Source organism: Scardinius erythrophthalmus (genome assembly GCF_964197995.2).
Source record: "Scardinius erythrophthalmus genome assembly, chromosome: 23".
Lineage (NCBI taxonomy): Eukaryota > Metazoa > Chordata > Actinopteri > Cypriniformes > Leuciscidae > Scardinius > Scardinius erythrophthalmus.
This window is the reverse complement of record NC_138243.1, coordinates 25697915-25715753: the sequence shown is the minus strand read 5'-3', so window position 1 is coordinate 25715753 and position 17839 is coordinate 25697915. Positions and strand designations below refer to the sequence as shown.

The 17839-nt window shown below is 37.6% G+C and overlaps 1 protein-coding gene across 6 annotated transcripts in view; it reads left to right on the top strand.

Moving 5' to 3' along the window:
- The first annotated feature begins 678 nt into the window (after positions 1–678).
- Positions 679–17839, top strand: part of aak1b (AP2 associated kinase 1b) — a 42537-nt gene continuing 25376 nt past the window's right edge. For all 6 annotated transcript variants that reach the window (XM_081355057.1, XM_081355056.1, XM_081355055.1 and 3 more), the window contains exons 1-10: positions 679–1691; positions 5546–5664; positions 6271–6379; positions 9898–10040; positions 10307–10428; positions 12629–12710; positions 13022–13154; positions 14880–14983; positions 15148–15233; positions 15314–15480. In XM_081355057.1, the coding sequence (XP_081211183.1) occupies positions 1526–1691; positions 5546–5664; positions 6271–6379; positions 9898–10040; positions 10307–10428; positions 12629–12710; positions 13022–13154; positions 14880–14983; positions 15148–15233; positions 15314–15480 (1231 nt within the window). In that variant the 5' untranslated portion in view covers positions 679–1525. The remainder of the gene's footprint in view (positions 1692–5545; positions 5665–6270; positions 6380–9897; positions 10041–10306; positions 10429–12628; positions 12711–13021; positions 13155–14879; positions 14984–15147; positions 15234–15313; positions 15481–17839) is intronic.

Genomic DNA, 17839 nt, shown 5'->3' with positions numbered 1-17839 from the left:
AAAATAGCATATTTCTATAAGAGTGCTAAATTTGAATTCAGTCATTTTTAAAGACCAAGGAGAGGGAGTTGTCCTGTTGAATCCTCCAAACAGTTAGTAACACTGCAAAGCCCTGAAGGTGGTCTTTACAGAACATCCAGACTTAAAACTATGACATGTACATTGTCAGATAAATCCGCTAAAATATAATGTCCTCTACGTGGGTCTCAAGTGCGAATCAAACACTGAGATAATCATAAGAATGTTAATAGAAGAGAACAAAAATAATGTTATAGGCTACATGTTGTGCACTGTGACTCAATCGATCGATCGATCGATCAATCAATCAATAGATTTAAGGCTGACATAGATGAATAGATTTAATAGATTAAAATAATCTTTTTGCATTTATTTTTTTCTTGTTGCTGTTAAAGTATGAAGGTAGAGACCTATTTATATTTTAAAATTAGTAAAAGAAGGTCTTGTGATGCCCATTTACATTTATGAATAAATATTTTTTGGTGTGTAATAAGTGAATTTACAATGTATATATATAAAAATGTAATTATAGTGTGATTTTTGTGTATTTTATGTGTGTTTTTGATGTTTGAGTTGCAAAACTATATACAATACAATGAAGAGTTTTTCTATTAAGAGTTCCGGACTTTTATTATAGTTATTTTAGCGCTGCCTGGCTTCACTCTTCCGGTGTGGTTTCCGGTTAGCTGGCGCATCTGCAGCATCCGAAGCCGCAGACGAGAATCGCCATGAACAACACTCTCATTTCTGCATGAATTCGATTCTGTCTGATTTAAATCAAATCGCATCCGTTCACCGTTCACCTGCAGGCCACCGACGGGAGCGCGCAGATGACATGCGAAACGCGTCTGAGTGGGTTTTGCAGGAATGCTAGCGTTAGCGCCTAGCTGATTATATGTTGAATTTAAATTATTATATTTTCATCAGTCAAGAGACGAGTTAATATGATTATAGGCGTTTAACTTAAGAAATGATCCATCATTCTGATTAATCTCCGCATGTCATCTGTTTTTCTGTGAAAAGTGGGTGCTTTTTCGGAGGTTTTAATGAACTGCACAGCTGGCTGATGATGGAGACTTTGACTTTCATCCATCCAAACAATCATTTCTGTTGACTTCACATCTGAAGGTTCACTTTGCAACTGGGCCTGAATGTTTACATCGATTTCAGCTGGATTTAAATATTTATATCGTGATATGGGCTCGTGTCACTTGTATAGACACTAGACAAACACATTAATCATATCAGGCCACCGCTGATTGATGCTGTTTATTTGGATATTCTCAACTGTGATGCTTTAATTTAGTACATCTACTGTTTACAATCATTTACTTGTACGTTTTTGTGGCTATACGGTTCATTTAAGCTGTGGTCAGCACCAGAGTTGGGCAGCAAGTCCATGTTTGACAGTCTCAGCTGATCTAGACCTCTGGCACCAGAACAACCAACCCTCCCACTTCAGCTTCTTAGAGACTTGCATAAGTGTTTAAGGCATCTTTGACACATCATGAAGAAGTTCTTTGACTCCCGGAGGGAGCTGGTGGGCTCTGGACCTGGTTCTGGAGGTGGAGCTGGAGGCTCTGGATCCAGCAGTGGTGCTGGTGGGAATTTCATCGGTCGGGCTTTCACTGTCGGACGACACCAGGTCACTGTAGAAGAAACTTTGGCAGAAGGTACGTCAGGCTGATGTTTGATATTTCCTTTCAACCTACAACCCTTCACTTAACAGGACAGATCTTCGGCTAATCACGCCATAATCAACATCATGAGAATCAAAATTCTTTCAGCGATACATTTTTTTTTAAAGACTGGGTGAATTTAATTAGATTGAGCTCCAAACAATATCCAGATTTGACAATGACAATGTAGTTATCCACAAAAACAGTGTGACTGTGATTTATAGATGATTGTGGACAAGTGTAATGCATTACTAAGTATTCCTGTAATTGAACTACTTTCTCCATGAAAAAGTAATGGGTTACTTACTCTTAATTTTTCTGTTATTTAATTAGTTACTCCTGATGTAAATGCAGTATAGACTATAGAACAATTCCATATAAACGTGGATTTAACATCAAAATTTAACGGATAATTATATAATGTATGTTTTTAATGTAACCTTTTAACCTTTAAGTACTTTGGTCACTTTAAAAATGTTGTATTTATTTGAAGGAATTAAAAGCAGTTTCATGTCTGTCCTTGGATTGTTCACCTGGTTGAGGTTGATATGGGATTTAGAAAGTAATAAGTAATGTAATACTTTTTAGAGAGAGTAATTAGTACAGTAATCTAATGACACTGTTGAAGATGTAATTATTAGTAGCTAGTAGTTAATTACTTTTTTTAGAGTAACTTACCCAACAAGGTCATCCTGTGGTCATGGAAAAGCTGGAAATATCATGGGAACTGTAAAAGTGTTAGCAGTTTGGTAAATTAATAGAAAAGCAATGAATTTATAGATAGATATGAAATACTGTATGTATATATGCATGTAATATATATATTAATAATGCACATAATTATTTTACGCTATATTTTCTCAATTCACTCTTTAAATGTTGTAATTCGATTGCCAAAGCTGTCAGTTAATTTTGGACTTAAAGGGGCAGGTAGCACTTCTGCCAATCATTGGCCAATGCTGGTCATTTCAAAATCGCCAAATATTGAATAGTATTTGCATTCAAATATATTTTTTGATGTTCAGTATTATAGGCCAGCTAGTTATAGATAATTGAAACCACCAAACTGCCGGTGAACTGGTCAGACCTCTGCTCTTCTCGGCTCCTCTGGCTGCTTTATTTAGTGGCCTAAATCCTTTGTCTGGAAATCCCTGCTCATCTGTACTTGGGTGTTGACATGTCCGGCGGTGTGACATGTTATATTCCACCTAAGCATTTCATTGATTCTTTTATCATTATTATAATGCAGTTTTTCTAATAATTGTGAGACTATATTGAGTATTTGTGCTTTAAAACATTAATTTGCCACATTGTGTAAAAAAGATATACTGTACCGTTCAAAAGTACAGGGTCAGTAATATTTTTACTATTAATTAACATTATTTTATTCAGCAAAGATGCATTATATTGTTCAAGTGACAGTATAGACATTTTATAATTTATAATGAAAATATTATTCCAAATAAATGCTCTTTTGAACTTTCTATTTATCAAGTAATTAATCCTGAAAAAAAAATCTGTCACCATTTCTACAAAATATATTAAGCAGCACAACTGTTGTAAACATATAACAGTCATAAATGTTTCTTGAACACAGAATATTAGAATGATTTCTGAAGGATCATGTGACACTGAAGACTGGAGTAATGATGCTGATAATCCAGCTTTGCATCAAAGGAATAAATTAGATGTTAAAATATATTCAAATAGAAAAGTAGTTATTTTACATGGTAATATTTCACGGTATTACTGTTTTTACAGTGTTTTTGATCAAATAAATGCAGCCTTGGTGAGTAGAAGACACTTCTTTCAAAAATATTTTCAAAATCTTTCTAACCCCAAACCTGTATGTGTTAATTCTAACCTGATATATTAATGTTGATTCAAAGATCCATTTTTTAGCGAGGAATTTGAAGGTACAGTTCACCTAAACAATAACAATCTGTCATTATTTAGGCTACTCTACCTCATGTTCTCATTAGAGAGGACATTTAGTTATGAATAGTATTGACACCATACTAAGTGAATGTTGTCCATGTGCTGTGAAAGCTTAAAAAATGTTAAAAAGCAATTTGAAAATCCTGCCTAAAACCTCTTTTGTTGTGTACAGAAGAAAGCATTAAATTGGTTGAGTGAGCGTTCATTGCGTCGTCGTGAATTGCGTGTGTTATCAGTGTTGTAAAGGAAACAGTTGTTTACTCTGTTTAATTGAATTTCCAGTTCACAGATGGAACTGGTAACGAAGCGAATAGACTCTCAGGCCTGGCGCATCTCAGACTCATCTGTGCTGTTCAGACACCTCTCAGCATCTTTCAGCTCTGCAATAAAAGCAAAACACAGATAATCTCACTGATTGTATGACTGCAAATTGACTGTTTCTATAGAGCTAGAAATATCTGTGTCCTACTTTCCCCCAGCAGTTTCCCCTGTGCCTGCTTTGAGGAATAACACCCTGCTCCACATTATGCTAACACAGCAAAATCTGAGTGCAAACATACAGGCTCTGATGTCAGGACACATCAGCATGGACAATAACACCATGTGTAAATGCTTAGACTAATATGCTGTTCACATACACTTGTTCCCAGTGCTTCCACTAAAAATGTCTGGCTCAACGAAACACAATTTAATGCTTGCATGCTGAAATGTGAATAATGGATTTTTTAAGTGAACTTATCGACAGGGTGACCAGTGTTTGATCACAAATAGTCCCCCTATGGTGAAAATCAAGCTTTTAATGTTGTTTATATATCTATGTGGTGTTTTTAATATGGTTTAAGACAAACTAAGTGCAAATTCATAAGTCAACACCATAGTTGAGTATTTTCTCCTTAAAACTGCAGTGAACCAAAGACAGTCTCAAAAACACGGTTTGAAATCGCTGGTGTTTCTGACGTCTCAAACTAACTAATCAATCACGTCAATGAGTGGATCTCTGAGCTGGTTGAGTGAGTGGAGGCGGGGCTAATCTGCATATTCATAGAACCGCGTATACTAAATGAGGCAAGGGTTTAGAGTTACATTCAAGCTATTCTAAGGCATGAAGACATTTTTTCAAGGAAACGACATTTAAATGTAATTTTGGTGATCAAAGATGAGTTTTAAGGGATACAATTATTGACTGCAAAACTGAATTAAAATTCTGCTGATTTCCACTTGGAGGCAGTGTTGTGTAAATATCACCTCACTCCTTTAGTTCTCAAGCTTGTTTTCTGCAAGGATTATCTGCTAAATCAGTTCTTCAGTATTATCTTTCGCTGGGTTCCAGGCCATGTTGGACTTTCAGGAAATGAACGAGCTGATGCAGATGCTAAGGAAGCTCTTAATCAGGAAGTTAATGAATGTCAAATTCCTCCCTCAGATATCAGACCGATTATTAATCGATACATGTTAAATAAGTGGCAAGAAGAGTGGAATATGTGCAAGAATAATAAGCTATATGCAAAACTAGACTTGATCAAGTGGTCTACACCAGATGTCGTATAAGTCATACAAGTTTGACCCATGCTTTTTTACTTTAAGGTGAAGACCCAACTTTATGCATATTTTGTAAGATTCCGTTATCTGTTGAACATATTTTATTAGATTTCAAGTAGAAGGCTCTTTTATGAAGTTACCTCACTTAAGGACTTATTTAGTAAGATTATTCCTGAAAAGGTTTTGGAAAATTTAAAAAATCTTGTATACTATGACTTGCTGTTTTTGTTTGTTTGGTTTTCATTGTATTTATATGATATTTGTATTTTTGTAATTGAATTTTTCCATAAAAATAGCTTTGAATGCTGACATGGCACATCTGAATCTGTTTTCAGCAAAAGCATTTAAACTTTGTGTGTTTGGCTTTGCAGGCGGCTTTGCAATCGTCTTCTTAGTGCGGACTAATCAGGGGGTGCGCTGCGCACTAAAGAGGATGTACGTCAACAACGAATACGACCTGCAGGTCTGCAAGCGCGAGATCCAGATCATGGTGAGCATGATGAAATGTCTTCTGTGCTTTAACACTGATATGATCATTTATATTTGAGACATGTTATACTGTAAAAAGTTACTACTGTTCAAAAGTTTGAGGTCTGTAAGTTTTTTATTTATTTAGCAAGAATAGATTAAATTGATCAAAAGTGACAGTAAAGACATTTATAATGTTCCAAAAGATTTCTAGTTTAAATAAACGCTGTTCTTTTGAACTTAAAATTCATAAAAGAATCACGTTTTGCACAAAAATATTTGTGGAACCAAATCTGCATATTAAAATGATTTCTGAAGGATCATGTGACACTGAAGACTGCAGTTATGATGCTAAAAGTTCAGCTTTGGTATCACAGGAAAAAATTACAGTATTACTTTTTAAAATTGTAATAATATTTCACAATTTGACTGTTTTATGATCAAATAAATGCAGCCTTGGTGAGCATAAGAGACTTTTTTTTTTTTTTTTTTAATGGCAGGTACCATACAATATTTAATTTAATATAAATTTATTTAAAAAATCTGAGTTTTTTGTGACGTGTGCCTGCTTGAGCTCATTTCGTCTGATTCATTCATACACTTCTGTTCTTTATGGATTGTATTCCAGCGGGATCTCAACGGTCACAAGAACATCGTTGGGTTCCTGGACTCCAGCATCACGGCTGTAGGAGGTGGAGACGTGTGGGAGGTGTTTATCCTCATGGACTTCTGCAGAGGTAAGCCTTTCAGACCCATAAAGCCTCTGTGCACAGCCGCCTTGTGCTCTGTGTGGGAAAACAAACATACATTTGACAAAGAGTAAACTTAAATACCGATTTGTCAAGTAGACAACTGTACCACCTATAAGACAAACAGAGATGCGACTAAAAGCTAAAAATACTCCAATGTTTATGTTAAGCATCTTTCCAAAGAATAGTTAAAAACTAATAAGCACTTCTTTTCAAATGTCTCATTAAATTTCCTTTTATTTAGTATGTGTTCACTGCTCACACTTGTAGTTTAGTTCTTTTGGTGTCTTTAGACATTTAGTCCTGGTTCACTTAGCATTTCAACTGTAATTTTTGTACAGTGAACCTAAAGATACAAAAAAGAAAAACAAAAGAAAAAACGCTTTTATGACTTATATTTTGCAAAGGAACTTTGGACATCCAAAACAATGCTGTGTTCTGGGCTAAATGTGCTAGTTGTGTATTTAGAAATGTGATTGGTTAATTCATTGCAAGATGTTAACCTTATAATTTCGTAAAGCTCAGAACAGATAATTGATTTTTTCATTATTCTAAAAGAGCTTGTTTCTTTCTTCTGAGTCTTCACAAAGGCCAACCCATTGGATGTATTGAATGCGGCTTTCACAGTGAGCTTCCATCGCATGATATTGATATTTACAAGATGTTGATTGAGATAAACATGCTTGTTAGCGAGTAAAATGAAGGCAAATTGACAATTGCTGGCTAATTGAAAATGCAGATTCACTCTCTGACATTAAGTTGCGCTTATAGAACAGCGGCAACATGAGGTCTCTTTGGTTACCGCTGTACACTTCCTATATTGTGCATGTTGTGAACTGTAAACTTTTTGAGCTTGGTACAGTATTTGTTCTGCTGCCGCATCTGCTCTCTTCTTTGGAGATATGCTGTCACATATAATAATAAAACAAACACAACACAAGTCCAGGCCTGTCCTCTCTCGTTCTCCACTGTCGTCGCTCCTCCTTTATGCTTCCGCTCCTCCTTGAGAGATACAAGACCGGTGCGTCGCGCAGTTGTCGCTCATTATCACTCACGCCACCGGCCTCGCGCCGTTCTCCCACGGCCCTCGGCCTCGTCCTGCTCACCACAAAAAAGAAAAAGAAAAAGAAAAGATTTCTGGATGGTGCATCTCTATTTGGAAGCAGTTTTTCAGGGGTCTCGCTCCGCTTGTTTGGTGAGCACCAGGGTTTGGATGGCGGCACTAACAAAGCAATCGCACCAGAGTTCGTTTTAATCAACTAAACCTGCCAAGTGTGAACACACCCTTAAAAGGATCTTTGATTTATTTTATTTTAATGTATTTAAACAGCCACAAAAGACGCCTGCTAAACATTATTGGAAGCGCACTAGCCAGACTGGATTTAAACTTAGTCGGCTGGAGACCCAAGTTTGGTTTGAAGATGAAAAACATACCAAGCACAATGTTCTCTCACCGTTCCTGATTTAACACACACTCACAGAGTTCGGCGTGATCTTGCGGCTGTCAGAGCAGAAAAGAAAGCTGATGCTCTCCGTGTGTTTTTCTGTGTTCTTCGGGAGCGTTCATGTGTAATTTGCGTGCGCTTATTTTGTCGAAAAATCGAAAAATCTGAAAGAACTCATACATTTGCCCATAGACCCTCCCCTCGAAGAAATCAGGACAGAAGTGGTTGAAAACGAGATGGATTAAAACACCAGGTGTAAACGAGAATGTGTCTTCCTCGTCTACATGTGATCCGATCGACCAAAATGCATCCTAGGGCCTTATATACAGTGTCTCCTCTTGTCCAAGGTGTTTGTGCTATTTATACAATTCATCCACCTGGAGGCGCTCTTTAGATAGATTTCAGACCTCCATCACAGCCTGACATGGCCTTATATCCTAATCTTCTTGTCCCTTGAGAAAGCTTGAGAAAGCAATTCGAAGTCTCGAATTGTGTAAGGCCGGTATGTCATCTCCTAATAGCACCTACACAAAAGACTAATCCTCATTACTGGAAAAACATTTCCCAGTGCCCTCATCTGAAAGGGTTTCCAAGTATGTCTTGATTGGTTAATTTACCGCAAGATGTTATCCTTAGAATTTCGTAAAGCCCAGAAAAGATTATAGATTTTTTTCATTATTCCAAAAGAGCTTGTTTCTTTATTTTGAGTCTTCACAAAAAGCCAACCCATTGGATGTATTGAATGCGGCTTTCCATTAAAGTCCATTAATGTGTCCTCCATTAAAGACTGGCTGGCCACTAACTACTTGCAGGTAAACTCAAACAAGACAGAAACGCTAATATTCGCCCCAGACCATAAGACCTCGCTGATCAAACAGCACCTCGGCTCTCTAGGACCCTTGGTCAAGTCCAGCCTCAGAAACCTGGGGGTTGTGTTTGACCAGGAAATGTCTTTGGAGACACACTCTAAACAGCTTGTACGAAATTGCTTTCATCACCTTAGAAATATATCTAAAATTCGTAAAATGGTGTCGAAAAATGATCTGGAAATGATAATTCACGCTTTCATATCAACAAGACTGGACTACTGCAACTCTGTTTTTACCTGTCTAAATAAGTCTGCTCTAAACAAACTACAAACTGTTCAAAATTCTGCTGCTAGACTTTTAACAGGTGCCCCTCGAAGGTCTCATATCACTCCAGTCCTGTCGGCTCTCCATTGGCTCCCTGTAAAATTCAGGATCGATTTTAAGATTTTAGTACTGACTTTCAGAGCCTTAAAGGGGCAAGCCCCACAGTACATTCTGGACCTTTTGAAGCCCTATTCTGCTGGCCGGACTCTTCGGTCCTCTGGCCAGAACCTGCTTGTTGTCCCTAAGACTCGTTATAAGACACGAGGGGACCTGTCCTTTGAGTCTGTTGCTCCCAGATTGTGGAATGCTTTACCCCTATCCATACGCATGTTAGACTCTATTACCTCTTTTAAAATTAATCTGAAAACATGTTTATTTAGGCAAGCTTTTGGTTGATGGGTTTTCATTAGTCTCACAAAAATTTTTACATATGTAAATGTTTTATATTTGTTTGTTTTTCTTATGTTTTTGTACAGCACTTTGTGATTTTATCTGCGAAAAGCGCTTTATAAATAAATTTTACTTACTTACTTACTTACTTTCACAGTGAGCTTCCATCGTGTGATATTGATATTTACAAGATATTGATTAAAATTTAAACATGCTCGCTAGGGAGTCAAATGAAGGCAAATTGACATTTTGCTGGCTAATTGACTTCTGAAATGCTTACAGATGGATTTAAGGGCCGACACGTTGGTTCTTGTGTTCAGAATATATAATGTCTAAGGATACACTTTTAATTGTTTAGATTTGAACTGTGGATTTAACCTTTCTAATTTCACATCGTGTCTCTGCTTTAATTCTCCTCAAGAACCTCTGGGAAAACCCTCTCAAACGCAACGCTTTGAATACTATCCTGGCTTTCTTGGTGTTTACTTGGTTCTGAAGTATTGTAGTGTTTTACATCTCTATGTTTGTTTGCGTGCAGGTGGTCAGGTGGTGAACCTAATGAACCAGCGTTTGCAGACGGGCTTCAGCGAACAGGAAGCGCTCCAGATCTTCTGTGACACGTGTGAGGCTGTGGCACGTCTGCACCAGTTCAAAACTCCCATAATCCACCGAGACCTCAAGGTTCCTTTATTTTCTGCTTAGCTTTTTCTGCCCCTCCTTTCTACTTCTCTTATGAGCAGCACTTTTTTCCAAGAAAAAGTGTTTCAGTTTGGGCCATTGATTACATGAGTCACAGTTAACAGCTGTTTGTGACTGACCTTGGTAAAGATACTTGGTGAACACTTGATCAAGAGGTCGACTCCTCTGTGTTTTTTTCTCAAACATTATTTCATTAGTTGAAGATGTGATGTTGTACTGGAGTGTAATTTGTGTATGACTCTTTGCAGGTGGAAAACATCCTGCTTCATGACAGAGGACACTATGTACTGTGTGATTTTGGCAGCGCCACCATGAAGTTTCAGAACCCCCAGAGTGAAGGAGTGACTGTGGTGGAGGACGAAATTAAAAAGTAATTCTCTCCAATCAGCCTGTTTCTGTGAAATTCAATTTGTTTTGAAACCACTGGAAATCGGTTTACTCGTAAAATGAACCGTTTTAATCAATTTCTTACTAATGCAGAACTCAGAACAGTGATGTAGATAAAAATATATATTTTCAACTAGTGGTGGGCCGTTATCGGCGTTAACGCGAAACTCTTATCGCGCGATAAAAAAATATCGCCGTTAATCTATTCTCCAAGTTGGGTTGGGAGATGGCTCTACTACACAAGCTATGATGACGCAATCTACCAGGGGCCGCGAGGTAAACCCGGCTGCAACGCATATTCGTCGTCATCTTAAGTAAACACGGCTGTAAGTGAAAGCTGCAACATCCATTATTTGGACTTGGTTCGGATTTAAGCCGTCCGACAAACAGCAGCAAACTATCCGAGTGTGTGGGGTAACGGTTCGGTAAGTTAACACACGGCTAATCCGAAACATGACATCACTGAATAGCAGCGCGCGCGTATTATTCTCATTCTAATATATCTTAGTGGTGTAACGTTAACACATAATCTCTGTCTACGCCCGATTTTAAGAATCGTTGTTGTGTTTCTTTTTAACTGAAAAGACATCAGTTAGACAATATTATAACTTTAAATTTGGGGTTTCATAAGCTCAAAGCTATAATAAACATTAGACCTACTTAAGATCTCTGCAGCTAGTGTACTTAAAATTTATTTATTTGCAAAATTATGTTGTATACTTACAGTTTTGCACAATATATGTTCTCAAAACTACATATACCCTTTAAAAAAAAAAAAATTAGCAGTTGTTTTGCAGGGTCTGTGTAACCTGTTCTGAAATGGTTTTATTATAATATACTGTATATCGTTATCGCAAGAGGCTGCAATGTATATCACAATATGGATTTTAGGCCATATCGCCCATCCCTAATTGATAGCCTATAGTAGTTGATAATAACATAGGCCTACCTAATGTTGCCTACGGATGGTAACAGTACAGAAGTAACCTTTTACAGTCTATGAGTAGAACAGCTTTCTCAAGCAGTTTGTGATGCATTTTGGAAACAGGAGATGAGCCCCTGGTCTAATGCGCCACCTGGCTTGAGAAACCCGTTCTCAAAGACTTAGCCTACTTTTATAGTCATTATTTGGGTAGCACACATATTCTGAATGCCTTCGGCAGAATTCAAATGAGCCATTTTAATCTAGATTAATCTAGATTAATTTCAAAATTAATCTAGATTAATCTAGATTAAAAAAATTAATCTATGCCCACCTCTATTTTCAACATTTTTTCACGCACATTACTGGAGGTGAGTCCACTCACTTCACGGATTCCAGGAGGCTATTGATTATTTGGAATGAATACGCATAATGTTGTATATTGTTGTATTGATGGTCCGTAAGTTGTACTGCATGATTTTACTCATTAAAGGGATAGTTCACCCAAAAGTTTTAATTCTGTCATCACTTACTCTCCCTATGGAAAAAAAAAATACTATGGAATTCAATGGGGTCCATCAACTGTTTTGTTATCGACATTCTTCAAAAAATCTTGTTTTGTGTTCAACAGCAGAAAGAAATTTATACAGGTTCGGAGCAACTTTAGGGTGAGTAAATGGTGTCAGAATTTCCATTTTTGGGTGAACTATCCCTTTAACATTCTTATATTGACAAGTTGTCGGGTGAGTGGTCAGAAAAAATATAAAACGTCAAGTTGTTAATCAAGACTAGAGACAGATCATATGATTTTTTTTTTTAAGGAATGGAAACTTTTTTTCAGTAAAGACTCATTAAATTGGTAAAAAGAGACTGTAAAGACATCTATCAATTAATGCTCCAAAATATTAAGCAGCTCAACTATTTACAACATTAATAATAAAATAAAATGTTTTTTGCATATTAGAATGATTTCTGAAGGATCATGTGACACTGAAGACTGGAGTAATGATGCTGGAAATTCAGCTTTGACATCACTGGAATAAGTCACATTTTAAATACATTAAAATAGATGTCCAATAACCATTATGATGGATGATATTCTAAGTCTGTACTGTTCATCCTTCAGCCTAGAATTTTGAGGTGCAATAGGCCATTAAAAAATTGCTTGTATTTATTGCAAATTATGACAAATTTCTTTTGAGGTGATAATAATAACACTAATTATAATGCAGAGTTTTATGAAATTGTCTGTTTTGTTTAGGTACACAACCCTGTCCTATCGCGCTCCTGAAATGGTGAACCTGTACAACGGCAAAATCATCACCACTAAAGCAGATATCTGGGTAAGTAAATATATTAAAGATATCACAGCCAATCAGAAGATATTTTAAAGTCATTGGCTTTTCTTAAGCTTTTCGAATCTATCTTTCACCAGACTAATTGCAAGTTTGCTAAATCAATGCCTAAATAGCTGTTAGGTTATTGGTTATATTAACGTCAGTAGATTAGGAAAGTCATTCCACAAGAGATTACAACATGTTTGCAATAAGTAAAAAATAAGTATGGTCAGTTTAGCTTTCTTATAAACTTTAATGTATGCTTGTTTTGTACCAAAAAAACAAAAAAGAATGACGTGGGTTCTTTGTTCTTTCAGGCAATGGGCTGTCTGCTCTATAAAATCTGTTTCTTCACATTGCCCTTTGGTGAGAGTCAGGTGGCCATTTGTGATGGCAACTTCACCATTCCAGACAATTCCCGCTACTCACAGGACATGCACCGCCTCATCCGTAAGTATCTGTCTGTCGCTGCTCGCGTCTCGCACCAGGTGTGTTTCCGTCTCACCACTGGCTCAGTATGGCTGTGGGTCTCACTTGAAAGGGCCAAAACTGAAATTTTGTCATCATTTATTCACCCTCAAGTTCTTTCTTTCTTCTGTGGAACACAAATGGAGAATATAAAGAAAATCCTGGTCATTAATTAAAGGTTATGGAAGTTACAAAGTCAAAATACACAAAATATCTACCCTTATTTTGTAGATATTTAAAATGAAGAACATGACAACATTGATGTCAATGTTGTTTGTTTAGGGGAAAAATAATTGTGTTTGGCTTTTTAATGATGTCAACCTGCCATTTTATTGGCAATATGGCTATGTTCAGACTGTCAGTCCAAATCTGATCAGATTTAGCAGGTGTGAACGGCAAAAAATCACAAGAAATGCAATTTTTACAAATCCATTTCGAGCTACATGCAAATGTGGTTTGAAATCCTATTCAAATCGCATATCTGGAAATCCGTTTCAGGATCTTATCGGATTTTGCGTAGTTTATGTGACTTTCTCACGCCGCGTAAAACGTAAACGTCGGACATTGTTAGAGGAAACATGCTGAAAGTTGCTGCAGAAACAAGGTTATGTTGTTGCAAAGTGCCGGACGAGCAGAAAATAACAATATTACGGAGACGTGCTTTGAGACCGGCGGAGACGACGGCATGAAATAAAGCGGCACAAACCAGCCTCCTACATTTCTGCCTCTGCCCCAGAAGTCACACATTGTCATGTTGTAAATAAGACAACATATAAGACAACATCTGTATTGCAAAGCCATCTATGTTTCGGGTGATGGTGTTTTTTTTGTTTTTGGTGCATGCCTAGCAATGCAATGTTATTGCCATAGGATGCCATAGGATTTATATGTCTATGCCATGAAAATGAAAGAGTGGCATAGACATATAAATCGGATCTGAAAGGTTGCTATACACAATGTGGACGTCAATGATTTTAGATCAGATTCCAATAGGACAGATAATCAAATTTGGACTGAAAGTGTGAACGTAGCACAAGATAGTTCATTTTAGAGCTTTAATGAAGTGAAAATTTAAATACAGGTCAGGAACAGTTCACCCAAAAAATTAAAATTCTGTTGTCATTTACTCACCCTCATGTTGTTCCAAACCTGTATGACTTTTTTTCTTCTAACAAACTTAAAATAATATATTTTTTTAAAGAATGTTGGTAACCAAACAGTTTCGGTTCCCATTGACTTCCTTTGTATTTTTTTTTATCCACACAATGGAAGGCAATGGAAGCCAGATAAGAAAGTAAGATATACAGGTTTGGAACAACATGATCATGAGTAAATTATGACAGAATTAAAAATTTTGGGTGAACTGTTAATTTAAATTTCAGTCTGTTGCTCACACAAATCCATCACTTTTGTGGCACTTTTCGTCATTTAGGATCTTGACAGCCCATTACATGGGAAAGATTGGCATGGAGTTTTTTTTTTTTTAAAACCTTCTCCTTTTGTTTTTCATGGATGTACAAATGGGTTTTGAACAACTTGATAGTGAGTAAATGAAGACTTTTTGGATGTACTTTTCCTTCAACTTATGAACGCTTATACCGATCATCCACTCTCCTCTTTTTTTCCCCTTTGTCACGTTGTGACACTCTCTCTCTTCCTCCCACTCTCCCTCCTCTTTACCTCTCTTTGTGGTGGTGATTTTATCAGGGTACATGCTGGAACCAGACCCTGATAAGAGGCCTGACATTTATCAGGTGTCCTATTTTGCTTTCAAACTGGGCCGGCGGGACTGCCCTGTCCAAAACGTCAAGGTTAGTCTCTTTCCTTCCTCTCCTCCAGGGTCACTCTCGGCCTGTTGTTGGGTCAGCACTTTTACCTCTGGGATCAGTTGTTGGATTGGGGTGCTTGTGTGCGTCAGCCTGCAGGAATGCCTGAAATCATAAAAACAAAACTAATCTGAAATATGTCCCCCTAGAATTCTCCCATTCCTGCTAAACTTCCTGAGCCAATCAGAGCGAGCGAAGCGGCCGCGAAGAAGAGCCAAACGCAGACTAAGGCGAGGTGCGTGTCCAGAGGCTCCATAGTGCTTTATGGTCGGTGAATTTGACCTGGTCTCAGTTGTCTCTGTTTTTGTCCCGTAGACTCACAGACCCCATTCCCACAACTGAAACTTCCATCACCCCACGCCAGCGGCCCAAAGCAGCACAATCCCAGTCTCAGGCACTCGGAGGCATCCTGCCCATCCAGCCTGCTGCCCTGACCCCACGCAAGAGAGCCAACTTACCCGCCGGAGCCGCCCAGCCAATAGGTACAAATATGATGAAATATTCATGACAGTTCTCTGTGTGTTAGCACAAAATGTAATGTAATGGCAAACAGTTGTTTTACCATGAACATAAAATCCCATTCATAAAATACTTACTATTCAGAACGTGAAGGAAAATATTGAGCTGGGTGATGAGAAGTGCTGTCGTGCAGTGTTTAGATATAGCCCACAGAAGCAGAGAAAATAATTACATTTTGAGGATTTTGTAAAAAAAAAAAAAAAAAACTCTTTGACAACATTAGTATTTATAATATATATTTTTGTTATAAACAAATTTATAATAAACATACATTAAATACTTATAAATATTAAATGTATAACTTTTTAAAGGTCCCGTTCTTCGTGATCCCATGTTTCAAACTTTAGTTAGTGTGTAATGTTGTTGTTAGAGCATAAATAATATCTGTAAAATTATAAAGCTCAAAGTTCAATGCCAAGCGAGATATTTTATTTAACAGAAGTTGACTGCATCGAACGGCCCGTTTGGACTACATCCCTCTACTTCCTTCTTTAATGACGTTACTAGAACCGTTCTTTGACTAACCTCCGCCCACAGGAATGCTCCCTCAACTCTACCGTAATTCCTTTATGTACTTGCGCACTTCTTATAACTTACTGTGTTTACTCAGCTCTTACGGTGATTTTCTGAAGTAAAACTGACGCTTCATCTTTTGTGTGATGTACAATAAACTTTATTAAACTCATCAGTATATGTTTGATCATCATTCAGACAGCAGACTTGTAGGCTATTAATAAATAATGGATACATACAACAGTGTTTCCCACAGAATTAGATTCGATTTGCGGTGGTGTGGTGTTTGGGGCCCGGGGATGGGGTGGGGGGGGGGGATTGATTAAGTTATATATATATATATATATATATATATATATATATATATATATATATATATATATATATATATATATAAAATGTTTATATATATATCATATATTTTTATTGACAAGTACACATTCCCATTGCCAACACTTAGTGTCAGATAACTTAAAGACTTTGCCATTGCTACACTTTCTATGCTATGACTGCTCCACAGACTTTTTGTTGCAAATTTTGCTCACACACAAACCTGGAACTGGACACACACACACACACACACACACACACACACACACACACACACACACACACACACACACACACACACAAACTCACAAACTTACTGACACACTCAAACACAGGCTCACACACTCAAACACAGGCTCACACACACTCACACATTCAAAAAGACTCACACACACAGATTCAAACACAGACACACACTCACACACACTCAGACCCAAACACAGACTCAGACACACACAGGCTCACACACACACACACCAAACTGGACCTGGAGGTGGACACACACAGACTCAGACACACACACACGCACACCTGGAGATTGAGGTGGACAAAAACCAACACACACCAACCTGAACCTGGAGATAATAATAATATAATGTCTAGTCTGGTGGCTGTGATATGAACCTACCAACGTCCGTTGCAATGATTTTTGGAATGACTGATCGCGAGAGGAACAAATTACGTTTTAGTCGCATAACATCGGTTAATGGGAACGCCGTTATTTCGCAATAGTTGTAACGTTAATTGATATTTAGAAAAAAAATCGCAAAAGTTTTGCGCAAATCTGTAATGAAACGCGACCGCGCTTAACATCTAGACAACTTCTCAGAGTTATGTTGAGCAACAGTGTTCATTATACTAACCATTCAACTCCGGATTGATTCTGGAATCTTCGCTGGGGGAATAAGCATTAAGCACCGGCAACAATCCGCCCTCTACATGCTCATGTTTTGATTCAGATCGTGCGGTAAGAGAAGGAGGGGCTAGTCGTGCCTCCATTGTCAGTTTGTGAGAGAGAGGGGGAGCAAGCAGCGCGAATAAAATACAATTTTACCCATATTAAATAGTTAAAAAATCTGAATCAATCCGTGGCGGTCAGCGTTGATATGTGGCGGGCCGCCACAAATTAATGAATGTATGGGAAACCCTGTACAAGCAGATGACAAATACGTTATAATAACCGTAATTAAACTACTAAACTATACCTGTTTCATCTCTATACAGCACTCTGACTCTGTAGGCATTATTGTCCGACTCGAACTGAACACCGTCACTGAGAGTTTCTGATATTATCATCATTCCGTGAGATGAAATTGTCCTGAGAGACTGAGCGCGAGCTCATGAAGCTCCGCCCCCTGTGTCGTCCAGCAGCAGCTTATTTGCATTTAAAGGGCACACACTAAAACAGCGCGTTTTTCTGAGCCCCAAAAATGACAATTTAAACATGCTGTAAAAAATGATCTGTTGGGTATTTTGAGC